Raw genomic sequence first — 17910 nt, forward strand, 5'->3', positions numbered from 1 at the left:
GCAAGATGGGCAGCATATTTGGAGAGGTTTAACTATCTCATCATGCATAAATCTGGAATAACTAACAGAGTGGCCGATGCTTTGAGTCGTCGTGCATGTCTCTTGACTTCTTTTGAAGCTGAACTTCCGGGCATGGATCAAATAAAGGAGTTGTATGAGGGTGACGAAGACTTTGGCCATATTTGGGTAAAGCACGCAAGGGGCTAACCATTAGGTGATGACTATTTGATGTAAGATGGATATCTCTTAAAAATGATCGTTTGTGCATTCCAAAAAGTTCACTATGTGATAAGCTGGTTAGAGAGCTCCATTCAAGTGATCTTAGTGGCCATGTTGGACGGGACAAGACTATCGCTAACCTGGAAGCTCGCTATTTTTGACCACAACTAAAGAGAGATGCTGGAAAGTTCGTTCAATGGTGCCCCGTATGTCAGACCTGCAAAGGCCAAGTCCAGAACACAAGGTTATACATGCCTTTGCCTGTTCTTGTTGCTCCATGGAAGGACATTTCTATGGACTTCGTCTTGGGCTTGCCAAGAACAAGACGAGGAAGTGATGCTGTATTTGTGGTCGTGGATAGATTCTCTAAGATGGCTCATTTCATCCCATGCCGCAAGACAACGGATGCTCATCATGTGGCAAACCTATTCTTTCGAGAAGTGGTCAGACTTCATGGAGTTCCAAGGTCCATTGTCTCAGACCGTGATAGCAAGTTTCTTGCTGCATTTTGGCTCACTTTGTGGAAGCAATTCAACATTGAATTGAAATTTTCTAGCACCGCTCATCCACAAACAGATGGACAAACGGAAGTGGTGAACAAGTTTTTGGGTAATCTGATCCGTTGCATTTGTGGAGAAAGAAAGGGGCAATGGGATTTGGCTTTATCTCTTGCAGAGTTCTCCTACAATAACTCCAAGCATAGGTCCACAGGAAGGAGTCCTTTTTTCCATTGTCTACACTAAAGTTTCAACACACGTGGTGGACCTGGTGAAGCTGCCATCAAGGGGAAACTCAAAATCAGCATTGTCCTTTGCTGATAATTACACCGAGTTATTTGAAGAGATTCGAGACGCTTTGGAAGCACAAAATCAGAAATATAAACAACTTGCTGATTGCAAAAGGAGGCCATAATCATTCCAAGTTGGTGATAAGGTGATGGTCTACCTTCGAAAAGAAAGGCTGCCTTTAGGTGTTAAAGGGAAACTTAGGCAGCGAAGGTATGGACCCTTCTCTATCATGAGGAAGATAAATGATAATGCTTATGTGATAGATCTTCCAAGCGATATGGGTATCTCCAACACTTTCAATGTTGCAGACTTGACTCTCTATCATCCAGAAGAAGCGCTCTATGAAGATAACTTGAGGGCGAGTTCCAAACAACCAGGGGAGAATGATGAGGAACAATAGATGAGCAACATGAAAAATATAATCATATGTCAAATCTGTTTGGCTACTTCTAGATACTTCTGTTGTGTTCTAGTATTTTTATTTTTTCTTTATCCTACCTACCGTTTTCCAGAGTCTTCTAGTTGTGAGTAGCTATGAGTAGAATGGTGAACCTTAAATAATGTTTCTAGAGTATTCCAGATGTAAGTTGAAGTATGTGAAGGCTTTCCAAAGCCCTATAAATAGAGGTCCTCACCTCTACTTTGTAACCAAACTATGTACCCCTACCTATAATAGTACTTGTTCTTATCTAAGATCTTGGAGTAGATCTTGTGCCCTAGGAGTTCTGGATTGAACTCTTGCTGACCTATCAGCCTACATTAGCCTCTAGAGCGATATCTAGCGCAGCACGTTGAAGCTGTTCCTTCAACACTTGTGCCGTACACATTGTAGCAGCAAGGTGGAGTTGCTCCTCCACAACCTTTGTGCTGCTTCACCTTCTCACCCCGCTGGAAGCAGAGCTGCACGATGTAGTAGAGCTTGTCCTGGGTGGGCGAGATGAGCGCAGCTCCAGCCCCCGCGCCCTGGCGCGCGAAGGCGCCATCGAAGTACATGACCTAGCCGTCTGGTGCTTCGCTCCCTGGCGAGAGAGACTGATCCTCGCATGCTTCGGGCCCTGGAGCGTCAGTCCATTCCGCCATGAAGTCGGCGAGCGCGGGTCCCTTGATGACCCTGGTGGTGCTGAACTCCAACTGGAAGGCCTGCAGCTCGATGTTCCACTCAGCGACCCTCCCCGCCGCGTTGGGGCTTTGGAGCACCCTCTCCAGCGGGCAAGCTGAGACGACCTTGATGGGCGGCCCTGAAAGTAGTGGCGTAACTTGCACGAGGCCACGAGGAGCGCGAGCAGAAGCTTCTACGGCATGGATAGCGGGCCCGCGCGTCTCGCAATACCGTGCTGACGAAGTACACCGGGTGTTCGACGAGGACGAGAGTGTTGGTGGAGTCCGAGATCTCCTGAAGCCTGGGCGCCTCCTGAGGCCGGGGGACCTCTGGAGCTTCATTGCCTACCGGGGCCACCGCAACCTCAGGAGCGTCGTTTTGTAAAGCTTGGTCATCTGCCGGTGTCGCTAAGGCCTCAGGGGTGCCGCCTGGGTGCCGCATCATCCCGACCGGATGTGCAGCGCCGTGTGGCAGGTTCTTGCCCTGGCGCTCTTCCCGGACGGCCACCAGTACCGCGCTAGTGGATTGAGGTGTGGCAGCCAGGTAAAGCACCAGGGGCTCGAGAGGACGAGGCGCCACCATCACCGGTGGGATGGTTAGGTATCTCTTGAGGTCTTGAAACGCCATGTCGGCCTCCGGAGTCCACTCGAACGGGCCCTTCTTCATCAGCTTGAAGAACGGGAGGGCGCGCTCTCCCAACTTGGAGATGAAGCGCCTTAGTGAGGTTTTGCATTTCCTTGAGAGTCTGCGGTGGGCTCATGTCTTCTATTGCTTTGACCTTCTCTGGGTTCGCCTCGATCCCCCTGTACGACACGAGGAAACCCAGCAGCTTGCCGGAGGGGACATCAAACACACATTTCTTCGGGTTGAGCCGCAGATTTACCTTTGCGCAGGCTGGCAAAAGTCTCCTCCAGATCCTGAATGAGGGTCCTAGCCTCCTGAGATTTTACCACAACGTCGTCGACGCAGGCTTCAGCATTTCTTCCGAGCTGTTGGCCTAGGGCGATGTGCATCAGCCGCTGAAATGTCGCCCCAGCGTTACGCAGCCCAAACAACATGCAGGTGTAGCAGTACACCCCGCACGGGGTTAAGAACGCCGTCTTCTCTACGCCCTCCACTGCCATCTTAATCTGGTGGTAATCTGAGAAGGCATCTAGGAAACATAACAGGTCGTACTCGGCGGTGGGGTCGACGATCTGATCGATGCGCAGAAGCGGGAACGGGTCTTGGGGGCAGACCTTGTTGGTGAAGTCGACGCACATGCGTTCTTTCCCGCCCTTCTTGGGCACGACGACGGGGTTTGCCAGCCACTCCGGGTACCGGACTTCGCGGATGACACCCGCCGCCTGTAGCTTGCGGGTTTCCTGGACGATGAAGGACTGCTTCTCTGTGGACTGTCGTCGCGCCTTCTGCTTCACCGGGCACACATTGGGGCACACCCTCAAGTGGTGTTCGATTACTCCCCTCGGGATCCCTACCAGCTGCTTGGGTTCCCAGGCGAATACCTCTTTGTTCGTGCGCAGGAATTTCACCAGTGCCTCTTCCTGGACCGGGTCGAGGTTGGCACCTATGGTGAAGGTGGCTCCTGAGGCCCCGTTCTCGTCGACCGTCACCTGCTTCGTCTTGGCCCGATCTTGGGAGAACAGTTGCTTCTTCTTGGCCGGTGCAGCCCCTTGGGTCTCGGGTGCTGCTTCACCTGCGGGGCGCGCCGCCGCCATGGCCCTGAAGCGAGCTTGAGGGACATCAGGGCCTCCTTGGTGTCCCTAGCCACGGTGAGGACGCCGTTGCTCCCCGGCATCTTCATGAGGTTGTATGCGGGGTGAGTTGCCGCCATGAACTGAGCTAGGGCTGCGTACCCGAGGATGGCGTTGTACAGGAGGCTGATGTGAACGATGTCGAAGTCGATGAGCTCGGTGCGGTAGTTGTCACGGGTGCCGAAGGTGACGGGGAGGCGGATCTGCCCTAGGGGGCTGGTGGAACCGCCGCCAACTCCGGAGAAGGGCTTGGTGTGACGGAGGCGGCCGTGCGATACGTGGAGCAAGCCGAAAGCTTCCACGGAGAGCACGTTGAGGCCAGCCCCGTCGTCGATGAGGGTCTTGGTCATCGCCATGTTGCAGATGGTGGGCGTGCAAAGCATCGGGATCGTGCCCGAGCCAACAGTGGTCGCCGGATGGTCCCCTGAGTCGAAGGTGAGGTCGGCCTTGGGCCCTGCCCATCCCGGGGGAGATCCCTGCTGCACAGAGGCGGCACCTGTTTGGCAGAAGAACTGCTTGAGGTGGCGATCTGAGGGCGGTGCCTGCGAGCCGTCAAGGATGGCCGCAACGGCGGGGGGGGGGGGGGGGGGGTGGTGCTTCGAAGCGTGTGACGAAGAGACCGCGCAGCTCCTCCCAGGAGGCTATCGAGGATCCTGGCAGGCTGAGCAGTCAGGCGCGCGGCACGCCGGCCAGGGCCATGGGGAATCGGTTGGCCATGACCCTGTCATCTCCTCCGGCTTCCCGAACGACCTCCTCGTACACTAGCAGGAAGGCGGCTGGATCTGCCACGCCATCGTAGCGAGGCGGCATATCCGGGTTGAACTTGTGCGGCCACTGCACCTGTCGCAAGGCGGGGGCGAAGGTCCGGAGGCCCATGACGCCTCCATGCTCGCCCGTCGATCTGGCCGACGGGGTGGCGCCTGCCATGAGGGCCGAACGGAGAGACGAAGCGGTCGGGGGGTGGGGGTGGGGGGGACGAGCGGAGAGGCGGGGCTCCGACGCACTCCTACCTGGCGCGTCAAATGTCGGATTGCGGGTTTCGGCTAACCCTTGAGGTTCGAACTCTGGGGTGCGCACGAAGAACACACTCTCTAATTTGCTTGCTCAACGATCTCACGGCCTAGCTCGACGAACCCAAGGAACAAGAGACACAAGGGTTTATACTGGTTCGGGCCACCTTGCGGTGTAATACCCTACTCCAATGTGGTGTTGGTGGATTGCCTCATGGGCTATGGATGAACTAGTACAATGGACGAACAGCCTCAGGAGGAGGTGTTCTTGAGCTCGGCGAGCCGATAGATGCGAGGATGGAATGGATCCGATCCAAGATGAGTCCCCCCTCCCTATGATGGTGGCTAGTCCTATTTATAGAGGCCCTGGTCCTCTTCCCAAATGTTTTAGGCGGGAAGGGATCCCACATCGGCCAAGTTTGAAGGGGGACAACTAGTACAAGCTATCCTGACAAAAGGTGGTCTTCGCCTGCCAAAGGCTCTGGTGGCGACGTTGCAATGGGCTCCGTGGTAACCTCCGTCCTGCCGTCCTGCTGGTCTTGGTCTTGTTGCATCGATATGGAAACCTTTGCCTGATGCCTTGGGACTCCTTGCATGCGCCTGCCTATTTAGCACGAAAGAGGAAATTGGTACACTGCGTCCGTTGGCGCCCGCCTGGCCTTGGTCGTCATGGCTCACGTCACGTGAACCTCGCGAGGTGTCCTTGCATAGAGATCTTCGCTCCTCGGGAGCCATCCTAGTGAGGCTGCCTCCAGGGAGGTCTTGGCGTCGTTCGCCTCGCGAGGCTTGGCCCCTCGCGAGGGTCTTGAGCTGCTGCTGCTAAAGATGGGCCGTACCAGGCCGTTGGTGGAGCCACGCTCAAGTTCGCAGGCAGGCAAGTATAGGCACCCCCGGTCCCAGAACGCCGACAGTGAAGAAGCGAGACGCGACGATCACTCAGCTCTGCATCCAATGGTCCACTCTACACGCTGATGGCACCACGTAGGAGGACTACGACGTGTTGCGCCATCGCTACTCAGACGTCGTCATCTGGGAAGAAGCAGTGTCACAAGGGGGAGCGACTGTCATGCCTGCATTTCAGGTCTCTAATACTTCCTAACCCCCCCCTTTCCCTCCACCCCCTCAAATGTAAAGGGTATGCAATAGCATTGCATTTGAAGAGGTGTAATACTAAAAAAAATGATAATCCAAATCCACGCCTTGAGAATGTCGTCGTAGCATGAAGAGTCTTCAAAACCCGCTGAGTCAGGCCAAAGGGATAACAAAGAGAAGGCACATCAGAAAAAGACACCACATCTGTAGAAGATACAAGATAAGTATGAAGAGAAGATGAGTTGTCAAAAGAAGATGGCACATCAAGATAATAAAGCATTGCGCAGAAAATCATTGCCCACGACAATCAACGTTGAAAGAAGCTCGATGGCTAAGACAATGGGCGTAGATCAACAAAGCAAAAGGAGTCCATGAAAATCCTATGGAAAACAATAAGGGCATGTAGGCCGCAAAAGTTGTATAGAAAGGACCAGGACTAGAGAAAGGCTGACAAACAAAGATATGGTGGACTCACATGGCATGAGAAACACAAAATATCAACGGATTTGGTGAAAGCAACGAAAAGATAGAAAACTAGAAAGCTGGGAAGCATACACGGGACGAAGATGCAAAAGCCATTGTGAAAGCAGAAGAGAAGCTACGGAGAAAGCTGTGCTGACGAGATGCTGACGAGCAGCAGCAAAGAGGAGCAACCGTACATGAGGACCTAGCAACGCAAGTAGCAGATGTGAGCAGCGGTAGTAACTACAGGGAAGAGCCAACACGAGGAGCAAGCAGCATGCAAGGAGAAATGGTTTTTAACGAGAAAAGCACTTCTCTTATGCAGGTTATCTACAGATGTATTGGTATGCTCCGTTTATGGTCGTCTCTACAACGTGTGGAGAATCGAGACTTGTTTAGGGGGGGGGGGGTGTACATGCTTGGAGAATACGGCGGGGGATACTTCTACCCGACATGGATGGCAACATGATCTTAGGATTGGCCCTCCCATGGTTTAGGTGTCATACGGTCTTGTCATGATTACTTGTATTTCGCCATTTTTACTTTCTGAGTTTGGACTTGATTTGACTAAGTGCATCTTAGTTACGCAGAGGCCGGGTGTAATACTTAGACCTTTTAAGTAATAAAATGCCCTTTATCGAAAATGTGAGGAGCAGCATGAACATCACGCACCAGATCGGACCAAGCCGAGAAGCATGGCGGCCAACCAGCTGCCCGATCTAGCAGACATGCACATGCGAAGCGGACGTGCAAGCCCTGGCGGACCGAACGATAGCTTCGATCGAGAGGCAGCCAGAGGCGCGCGCGTGCAGCCCGGCTAGGACGGCGGATCGGCGAAAGGCAACAACGCGTTGACCTTGTCTAGATCGATCTGGTCGGTTGGAGCGACAACCTGGAGCAGCGCAAGATGGCGGAAGCCTGCCGGCGGGATGGCAAAGCACGTAGTGAGATTGAGGTACGGCAACACGATTCTGGAGGAAATTGGGCAAAAAAGCAGACGAGGGCGGATTTGGAGGTCAATGGGACGACCCGATCTGGTAGGTGTGCATTAACCAGAGAGGAGAAGCACGGGGGTGACGGGAGTAGCAGCCGGCAGTAGGAGATAAGGCAGCGACGACCAACGGCCGTGCATGATTGGATTAGGAGGTTGAGTTGCGGCGCTCGAAAACCCCCTTAAACCTAGGCTCATGATGTATCATGTTATGATGCAACTTATCTCTATTGCATAGCCGATGGGCATATATATATTACACATGACTTGGGGTACGAGGAAAGGAAACATAGTCTAATAAGGACTCCTAGACCAATGCTAATACTTCCTAACTCCTGCATCGGACTGAAAGTGCACTGGTTAGTGCAACGACACGAGTTGGGCCATGATATGCTAGGAGGGCCCAAGGGCATGTAGCTACTTAAGAGTCCCAATGGTCTCACCCTTTTGTGCTTCCTCACCTGCTCCCTCTCTCTTCTCACCTACACCCCTCCTCTTGATCCTCAATCCATCGGGCATTACACGCCATGGTGAGATGGCCTGGTGAGGCCTTCGGGATGCGGCACATAGTGTAGATCTTGCGCCGATGGAAGGCGGTGTGGCGGAGAAGGTTGGGGGCGCCGTGATGTCTGGCAGAACAGGAGGCGTGCCGTTTTTGGCCCTCTGTCTCTGGCGCAAGATCCATAATTGCCTTCTGATTTTCTTTGGAAGAGAGCGTGATGGATCATGGGATAAAAACTGGTGGATCTTGGGGTAAAAATTCGTGGAAAGAAATTGTAGGGGGGAGGGTGTGAGGAGTTGGATGAAAGGACGTGTGGACGACAGAATGTTGCGTTCTTTTTAAGTACTCCATCTGGCCACAAATGGAGTATAGGATGTTCTAACTTTATCTGAATCTGATGTATATAGACACGTTTTAGTGTGTTTGTTCACTCATTTCAGTTCGTATGTAGTCCATGTTGACATATCCAAACCATCTTATATTTGTGAACGGAGGAAGGAGAGATCCATGGGCCAACGTTTTCAATAAAGGGTGCTTTTATTAACTCAAAATGTAGCATCAAGCGGATACAAAGCATGATGAGCAACACCCGGCCTCTGCATAACTAAGATGCACACAGTAGTCATATAATACCGACGACATGCCTATGTCGAAGGAGGTGGTGGACCGATTCGGAGATTATGCTGCCATCCATGTTGAGTAAAATCCTCCTAGCCAACTGCATACATGAGATTCATGGGCCAACGTATCTAGCAGAGTAAATATACATAGTTATATAAATGAGAAGTTGATGGGAGAAACTACGTTAACATCGAGGACTTTGATTCATGAGTAGATTGTGCACCTTTCATGCAGTAACTTTAGTCTTCGGACTAGCCGGCTAGTTTATGAACCTTAACATTATGTCGGTGCTAGAAGAAGTCCTGACATTAAATGTTATTAGCATAATTTTGATGTAAAAATAATTATAATTATATTGTCAAGTATCTGGTAATGAGACTAAGAGTTCTAGTGTCGTGGACCATCTCCTAACGTAAGGGAACGGATTACCCGCTTTTTGTTCATTGTCAAACTTTTGGTTGACGGTTGTCGATGATAAATGGAATTATCTATGACCTGGCACCTCAACACCGTATCAACAGCCCCTACTAAATCTATAGATAGGTTATCATACCAAGGAGAAGCGCCGGCGATCATGGAAGAGACTTTCCATCCAAGTACACGACCATGGCCAAGATCTAATCCTCATCCACGGCAATCAAGAAGCAGCATCCGCAACAAACAAGTAGCAACTGACAATTAGAAGCAGCTATTGCGTAAAAAGTAACATCTGACTAAGCATGATCAACAAGCAACAAGCGACTATCGTCATCTGACCTGCGATGTGCATCAAGTTCAACATTCGTCATCATTCGATGACCTGTCACCCAACTAAATGTCAAGTTTGACTACAAGCCAACAACACATATCAAACAGAAGACTCCGCACCCCATCGAGGACAAAGACAAAGAAGACTACGCGTATCTATGTCGACCCACTTGCGAACCAAGCTCCATTATGAATATTGATGGGGGGCTTGTCGTATAAGCGGACCTCACTAAATCTACGTTGGAATTACTTATTGCCTGGCACCTCAACGTCGTATCAATGGGCCCCACTAAATCTACAGATAGGTTATCACACCAAGGAGAAGCACCACCGACCAGGGAAGAGGCTTTCCAACGAAGTACACAACATCAAAGGAAAACTCTCTACCATGTAGAAAAGGCTATACGTGTTGTAAACCAACAACAGTCCGACTCCTATCCCTATACGCCCTACGCACCGATATGGAGTCATCCATACCAGAGCTATATAAGGGGCAACAGGGGGACCATAGGAAGGGGATCCTCTCTTTTTTCGCCTAGTTCAAGCGTACACATCACGTAGAAGATTTCAGGCGCTGTTAGGAGCTAGGGTTCTGCTGGTTCTAGGACAGAGATTGTAGGGGAAAGATGGAGGAAGACGAGGTCGAGGGCGCGGCGGCCGGCGGCTGGGCGCCGTCCTTGCGTGGTGGAGAAGAGGCGGCGGTGGCGCAAGAGGCGGCTAGGGTTAGGTCTCTCGGCTCCCTAAGGGAAGCCGAGCAAATACTGATTGCTTCTTGCTTGATTAGATTGATACATCTCCTCTCCTTATATAGAGAGGTTTACTTGACTCCTAAGCAAACGACCCTAATAACGATAAGATAATTGGGCTAAGCCCCTAATAACGATAAGATAACTTGGGCCACAGCCCACTCTGGGCTAAGCCCCTAATATGCCGGTCATAACACTTTTTCCCGCCTACACAAACAGCTCGTCCTCGAGCTGTAAGGTGGGGAAGCGCTTGCTGAACTCCTCGGGGTGATCAACCAGCGTCAGACACCTCCGCGATAGCTGGGGCGGCCAGGTCGCCGAGCCCGGCGGTGATGGCGTCCTCCTTAATGTAGTCTGCAGCCTCCAGGTAGAAGAGTCGGGGGCAGACGTGGCCGGGCATGTAGGTCTCGTCGCAGTTGAAGCACAACCCTTGGCGGCGACGCTCGAGTAGCTCGGCCGAGGTGAGCCGGCGGAACGGGCGCGCCGTGGTCGCGGCAAGGGGTGCCGCGGAAGCCTGAGCAGGCCGACCCTGCGCGGGAACATCCGGCCAGGGTGGCGGCCCAGCGGCCCGGGACGGTGATGCCTGCTGGATGGCCACCGCGCGGCGCTCGGATGCGCGGGCGTAGTACATGGCTGCCTGGAGGTCCTGGGGTCCCTGCAGCTCGATGTCCATGCGGATTTGATCTGGCAGACCGCCGACGAAGAGTTCGGCCCGCTGGTGAGCTGTCACGCCAGGCGCGTGGCACGCCAGGGCCTGAAAGCGGTCGGTGTAGTCTTGCACCGTAGAGGTGAAGGGAAGGCGGCCCAACTCTGCCAGCCGGCTCCCATGTATCGGTAGTCCGAATCGAAGGAGGCAGAACTCGCGAAAATGCTCCCATGGGGGCATGCCGCCCTCGTCCTACTCGAGGGCGTAGTACCACGTTTGTGCTGTGCCGCGGAAATGATAAGAGGCGAGCGTCCGTTGCCCCTGAAAGAACTGCTCGCACTGGTTGAGCCAGTTGAGGGGGTCCTCAGCGCCGTCGTAGGTGGCGAAGGCGAGCTTGGCGAAGCGCGGCGGTGTCTGAGCATGACCGCCGTGAGTGTACGGCTCGGCGGTACGGAGCAGCAAAGAGGATGGCGTTGGTCCGGTGTGCACATGTGGTCCGCAGGAAAGCGGTGGCCCGTCGAAGCCAGCGTGGAAACCCGCGGAGTCGGAGGGCCCGTCGTACGGCAGGGAGGGCGCCGGCTAGTCCGTGGCCATGGGGTAGACTGGCGGCGGTGACGTCCCGGCCAACCAGGCCGGAAGCTGGGATGGCGAGGGCGGGAACCGCACTTGCTGAATTGGCACGCCCGCCGGCGCAGTTGTAGTCAGCCCGGTGCTGGGTAGCGGAGGCGCTGGCAGCGGCAGCTGCTGCTGCCTGGAAACAGCGGAGGCGACGGGCGCGGCTATGGCCGCGGCCGGCCATTGTGGCCAGATCGAGGCGGTGGCGGGGGCTGGCTGTAGCTGCAGCGAGGGCTGCAGCGGCCCGACCAGTGTCGCGGTGGCCCCGGGGTGCGGCGGCTGCCAGGGCTGCCAGGGCGGTGGCTGCCAGGTGTTATGGCCAGTTTAGCTAGGCCCACCGGGCAATCTTAGCCCACAAGTTATCTTAGTTAATTCTTATGCAAGTTATCTTAGGTTAATTCTTATGCAAGTTATCTAGGTTATAAATATAGGCTGTAAGACTCCTTTTGGAATTAAGCAATAAGAATATTATTATCCCTATTGCCCGGCTCCTCTGGGAGCCGGAACCCTAGCCGCCTCTAACCCTAGCCGCTGTATGGGAGATGGCGCAGCGGCTATGGTTAGAGGCGGCTAGGGTTCCGGCTCCCAGAGGAGCCGGGCAATAGGGATAATAATATTCTTATTGCTTAATTCCAAAAGGAGTCTTACAGCCTATATTTATAACCTAGATAACTTGCATAAGAATTAACCTAAGATAACTTGCATAAGAATTAACTAAGATAACTTGTGGGCTAAGATTGCCCGGTGGGCCTAGCTAAACTGGCCATAACAGGCGCTTTCTGTCGAAATCACCACCACAACTCGCTGAGTTTCCCTAACTCTTCGGGCATCCCCCGGCATTGTAATCCTCGATATTCTCCATATATATAGGAAAGAACAAGGTAGGAAGTAGGGCTTTTACCCACCTTGCGCGCCTGAACCTGGGTAAATAGTTGTCCCCCTTTACCTGTGTTCTATATCTACTGGTATCCTAACGTGACATCCCCGTGACTACAAATTTCATGTACTAACTCTAGTACCATTGTTACGACCCAACAAAAATCTCTCGACAGTGGTACCCTAATCAATACATTTTGTTTAATCAAATAGTCTAATTATAAGTGTTTCAAGTCTTTATGTAAGTGAGGAGCACAGATTTGCTGTTGGTTTCTCAACTATTAGAAACATTTGGTTTCCTTCTACCACAATTTTATAGGAAACTCTAATCATGATACTGATTGTACAATGTGGTGTTGTTGTAATTAATTCCTCGCATATCAAGTCTCTGAGTTCCAAACTAATGCTCAGAAGTCTTCATCTTCCTTTAAATCAATCAGAGATAGGCCCTTTCAGCAACAAAACTGGGCATGTGTGATCTGTGACATTGAAAAGTAGGAAGCTTGTCACAAATCCTATAGGGATAGAAAGTCATGAACACATTTTTCTTCATGAATGCTGGATCTGTAATACTTGTAAGCTGTAACTTGCAGCTTTACTGCCAATTTTTTGTGAACTAAGCCAAATCTAAAAGGTTCTAGACAGAACTATTTTCAAAATTATATACTGAAATGGAAAAAATAACTGTACCAAAAGTTAGGAACCTTAGCTGACACCATCCCCTGTTCGGAAAATAATTAGCACTTTACATCTAGTATGTCGTTCATCCCCTCTTGTTTGAACGTTTGAGAAATTTTGCTTGGATGAATTTTTTACTTAATTAGCCGAAGAAGTACCATAAGTTGTTCATATCTCTTTTTTTGTCTTACTATTTGTTATGTGGGGCCAGAAGTACCAGCGCTTGACCAAGGAGAGGGCCACACGCCTGCTGCTGCGTAAGGCTGAAATATGCCTTATATATCTCTTAATTAGTTATTCCCTTTTATATAGAGATTTGTTTCCAAGTTTGTTAGTCTGGCTTAACCAGCAATCCAAGATTAGACTGGAATATAGTCGCAGGCTATTTAATGCCTTATCGAGCACAGCTGCAACCTCGTTCTGGTTCAAAGGGTTCATACCACTGTTAGTTTTACAGTTTGTTGTGCTGATTTCTGAGTACTACTGGGTAACATATATGTTTGTTTTGACTTGTACAGGTTTATGATGAAGATAACCTTCAGCAAGACAAGAGGCTAGGTGTGGCTAAATTAGCAGTGAATAATATTGTGCCCCAGACTCCCAGTGAAATCACTCTGAAGCTTATGCAGTCAGTAGATTCACTTAAGATTAAAGACTACAGGGATAGAGGGTCATTACATCTTAAGGTTAGAGTGAGTTTTCTATTGTCCGTTTCTGCCAATGTTGCCTTCAATCTAGAGAATCTTATAATAGATGTTAAAGCATACACAATTGGAGATTGTTATTAGCATGGTTATATAACTTACAAGCATATCCTATTTGATTTCTTTGCTGGTTTACTAAAGTCATATCCTTGTGCATGTGTAGTTTGAAACATTGCTATCCAGCTTGGATTTTGTCAAGTCTGCTATCATAGTGAAGTAATGAGTAACTGCATATGTCATGCATAAATAAGCACCGACTTGTTTAGTCCTGATCGCGTGAACACGTAATAGTAAAATGATGTGGTTTGACTGCACAGTAAAATTTCTGGACAAAATGATGCATCTAATATTTTGAGTCTTCAGGTCATGTATCATCCATTTACCAAGGAAGAACAACTGGAAGCCCTGGAGTCGGAAAAGAAAGCAATAGAGGAGAGAAAGCGGCTGAAGGAGGCAGGGGTAATTGGCAGCACGATGGATGCACTTGGTGGCGCAGCATCACTAGTTGGTTCAGGTGTTGGATTTGTGGGCACTGGCGTTGCCGGGGGTGTTGGGCTCGTGGGCTCAGGGCTTGGTGCTGGCGCTGGTCTGGTTGGTTCTGGTATTGGTGCCGTGGGCAGCGGCCTTGGTAAAGCTGGGAAGTTCATGGGGAGGACTGTGACAGGGCACTTGGGCATGTCTCGCAAGAGTGGTAGCAGCTCCACTGTTCCCCAACCTGACCAGCCTTCTGCATAACTTGATGTACAGTGAGAGTAGCGTGTCATCTTTACTTTTGGTTAATTGTGAACATACTTTCGGTTTGCATTCCAGTGTGCTGTATCTGCGGTGCAACTCATATAAACTACTATTTGTTGGTTTCTTTATTGTATTTTATGTGAACAATATCCTTGACAGATTACTGTAAATTACAACAACTTTCACAAACTAATGCAACAGAACGGTATTTAATACTTTCCAAATGATAAGTGTCACACATCATGTGCGTGGCACTCCGGACCTGGCATTTTTTATGACAATTCCAGTCACGCAAGGATGGTAAATTTTAGTGACACACAAGTTTCTATTAAAAACAAACTGAAGCATGAAAGTTGCCATACACTAAACCTACTGTCGAAAGCGTTCGGAGTTGACATGTGCTCATACCTGACGTGTGGCATTTATCAGGGTCATAATCATTTCCTGTATTTATCATCATCTCCTCTTATTCTCGTTGTGATCAGCTAGCCTTCTTGTCCGAGGTACTTCCCCACGCCACCTCCCCTCCCTTCCCTAGACCTTATAAACGAGTTTGCCAAGTACGTCGTCTCCTACCCGTACCTTGCCATGGATTGTTTCTTTCGATCCCGCTTGACCCACCTGTGCCGAAGGAGACGAGCTCCTGGACTCCTCTCTGTGTACTTCAATTTGCCTTTCTCCTGTACTTGTTGAGGGTCCAAGTGGTAGGTCTTGCTGTACTTCAATGTGTGGTGGATTACTACATGAAGCTGGATTTATTTAGCTAATGCACATGGATGCATGGACGTTAATTACTACATGAAAATATTAAGGGCCCCTTCGAAGGATTTTTCAATATTTCATAAGATTTTTGGAGTATTGGAATTCTTAGCAATTTTCCCAACATTTACATTTTATTCGTAGGATTGGATCCTATCGGAACTTTTTTCTTAGGAATCATTTGCACTACATTCTATAGAAAATCTAGCATACACTCCAACCTACTCAAAATATTTCTTTGGTTTGCCCTTGATGCAATGAAACGTGTATTGAAGTAACTGTAGTTGGCCGATGTTTCTCAAGAGTTGTGTTCTTGCTCAATATAATTTGAAAATCCTAAAATCTAAAATAGCAATGCATTTTCTTTCCTACCTAACATGTTTTTCTTTAGCCTTTACGTACATTCAGAGCAAGTGCATTGTTTGTTTGATGGTTCTTTTTTTGTAGTTCGAGCAACATACTCTAAACGACATACACTCTGATTTGAAGTTGTTGAAATTTCAATGTACCTCTGTAATATCTAATATATTATTATTCACTGGTTGAAGCTGTTCTTGTAGTCTTATTTTTTATTATGAGAACTTCATAGGTGTTGTACATGCTCATGTATACTTATTTCTGTTAGTATCATCTTGTTAGCTTTGTAATATGTTTCTTGATTGGTTAGTGATGAAATGAATTTGCGGAGCCTCGAATGAATTAGGAAGAGGGAAGAGGATGATGGTGATGAGAGGATTCTCTTAATTTGGCTTACATTGAACCAAATGCTTAGTAGAGGACAAAACGAGAAAAAGTTATGGCATAGCTTCATCCTATATGGCAAGAAACATGTTAATGAAATCCTTGGGGGAATGTTAAGAACTACCTTGTGCTTTTAGGATGGAGTCACACATATTTAAAAAATAGGTCTGGCATCATATCTTAGAAGGGAAATGTTGATAGAGGACCCAACAATCAAGATGGAGGAGAAGGGACCTTTTTCATTTATAATTGTTCCACACCTCATCGTTTGAAGATCTTCATATGGAATTCTGACTGATGGACCTTTGACAAGTACATAGTCTTTCTTCGACATCATACCCACTTTATCTTGTTGATTTTCAAGCATCTAAGTATCGATGAACCCCATAGTAAGATCGCGAAAAGATCCAATATTCTTTCCACACTTTAGGTTCTCACCTCAACACTTCCAAAAATCTTCTCTTATCTTCTTAAAGTTTTGGATATTGACTTTCAATCAATTTGTTTGCAAAATTGCATACCTACCATAGATGGAACTCATACCGATCACCATCATGTGACAAAGCGGCCCCCTTTCAGAGTTGGAAGGGAACTCTTAACCAAAATATCATGGCTGCATCTAACTTTGACCTAAACATCACACTAATCTCATGTGGTTGGGAGGGTTCAACTACATATGCTAGAGTGCTCTAGTATGCTATGTACCCCAACTTTAAAGTACCCAAACAAAAGTTTTATTTAGCTGATGGTGGTTATGAAAATACCACATCCTTCCTTCCAACACATTAGGGTGTCTAGTATCACCTCAAAGAGTTCGACCATGGACACCATTAGACATATAACTATGATGATTTGTTCAATCATCGACATGCCGTGTTGTGCAACCATGTGGAAAGGCCCTAGGAGGTCTTAAGGAGTATTTCCTAATTCTCTGTGTTGGTACATTCCATCAAATAAGAAACCAAGTCAAGATTCAAGCATCGGTGGTAGTCTTTCATAACATCATCAAATGCATAATGGTGACGAGACTTGGCTTGACAACCAACCCAATAACATAGCTCACATTCATTTTGTTGACCTTAGACGGTGATGATCACCAACATGGGAACCACTAGTAGAACAAGGTCCTAGGAAAAAAATAGGGGCGAAATTGCTATGAGGAGGTAGGATGATTGTAACATGAGGAGCTAGTACACCCGCAAGCTAATTTGTTGAGCTATTTTGAAACCCAACCCCCAATTCTCTTGTATTAGTATGTCCTGCCACATCCTGGTTGGCAAACGTCATGGCAGTCGAACTCTACCCTTTTTGGACTTCCTCCTTAAAGGCACCTTGCCAAAGGATCAGGAAGAAGCTTGGCGCATTGTGCGTCGCTCCAAAGAATATGCCATCATCTATGGTGAGCTCTACAAGCGAAGCACCCCTAGGATCTTCTGAAAGTGTATATGTGAGGAAGAAGGCAGAGACCTCTTTGCGACATACATGAAGGCGTACGCGTACACCATGCCACAACACTCGCTCTGACAGACAAAGATTACCTTCAAGGTTTCTTTTGTCCTACCGCCATAGTATCCGCCAAGCACATCGTGCACACTTGTCTCGGTTGCCAGAAGTTTGTCCGTCAAATCCACATGCTGGGAACTCAAGACAACCCCCTCACATGCCCCTTTGCTATGTCGGGGTTTGGATATGGTTGGACCTCTGTAAACTGCTCTCAAGGGCTTCAAACATGTTCTTGTTGTCGTGGACAAGTTCACAAAGTTGATTGAAGACAAGCCTATAACAAAACTTGATGTCGCTAGCACCATTAAATTCATGAGAACTATCATCTACAGGTATAGCATGCCACACAGATTATCACTGATAATAGCTCCAATCACTATTGAGGATTTCCCTCACTTCTGCATCAATTAGGGCATAACTCTTGACATGCCTCCATTGCACATCCTATGTCCAACGGAATGGTTGAACGGACTAACGGCCCCATGCTCTTAGTGTTGAAAATATTCATGATAATCGTTTATTATCCATGCTATAATTGTATTGACCGGAAACTCAAATGCATGTGTGGATAATAGACAAAAACATGCCCCTAGTAGGCCTCTACCGGACTAGCTCGTTGATC

At 49.0% G+C, this 17910-nt stretch overlaps 1 protein-coding gene across 1 annotated transcript in view; it reads left to right on the forward strand.

The window, feature by feature from the left end:
* The window catches only part of LOC123188652 (calcium-dependent lipid-binding protein), a 37149-nt gene extending 22640 nt beyond the window's left edge, over nt 1-14509 (forward strand). The window contains exons 10-11 of the mRNA XM_044600865.1: nt 13365-13532; nt 13914-14509. Of these exons, the coding sequence (XP_044456800.1) occupies nt 13365-13532; nt 13914-14285 (540 nt within the window). The 3' untranslated portion in view covers nt 14286-14509. The remainder of the gene's footprint in view (nt 1-13364; nt 13533-13913) is intronic.
* Nucleotides 14510-17910: the final 3401 nt, after the last annotated feature.

Source organism: Triticum aestivum, chromosome 2A, assembly GCF_018294505.1.
Source record: "Triticum aestivum cultivar Chinese Spring chromosome 2A, IWGSC CS RefSeq v2.1, whole genome shotgun sequence".
Classification (NCBI taxonomy): Eukaryota; Viridiplantae; Streptophyta; class Magnoliopsida; order Poales; family Poaceae; genus Triticum; species Triticum aestivum.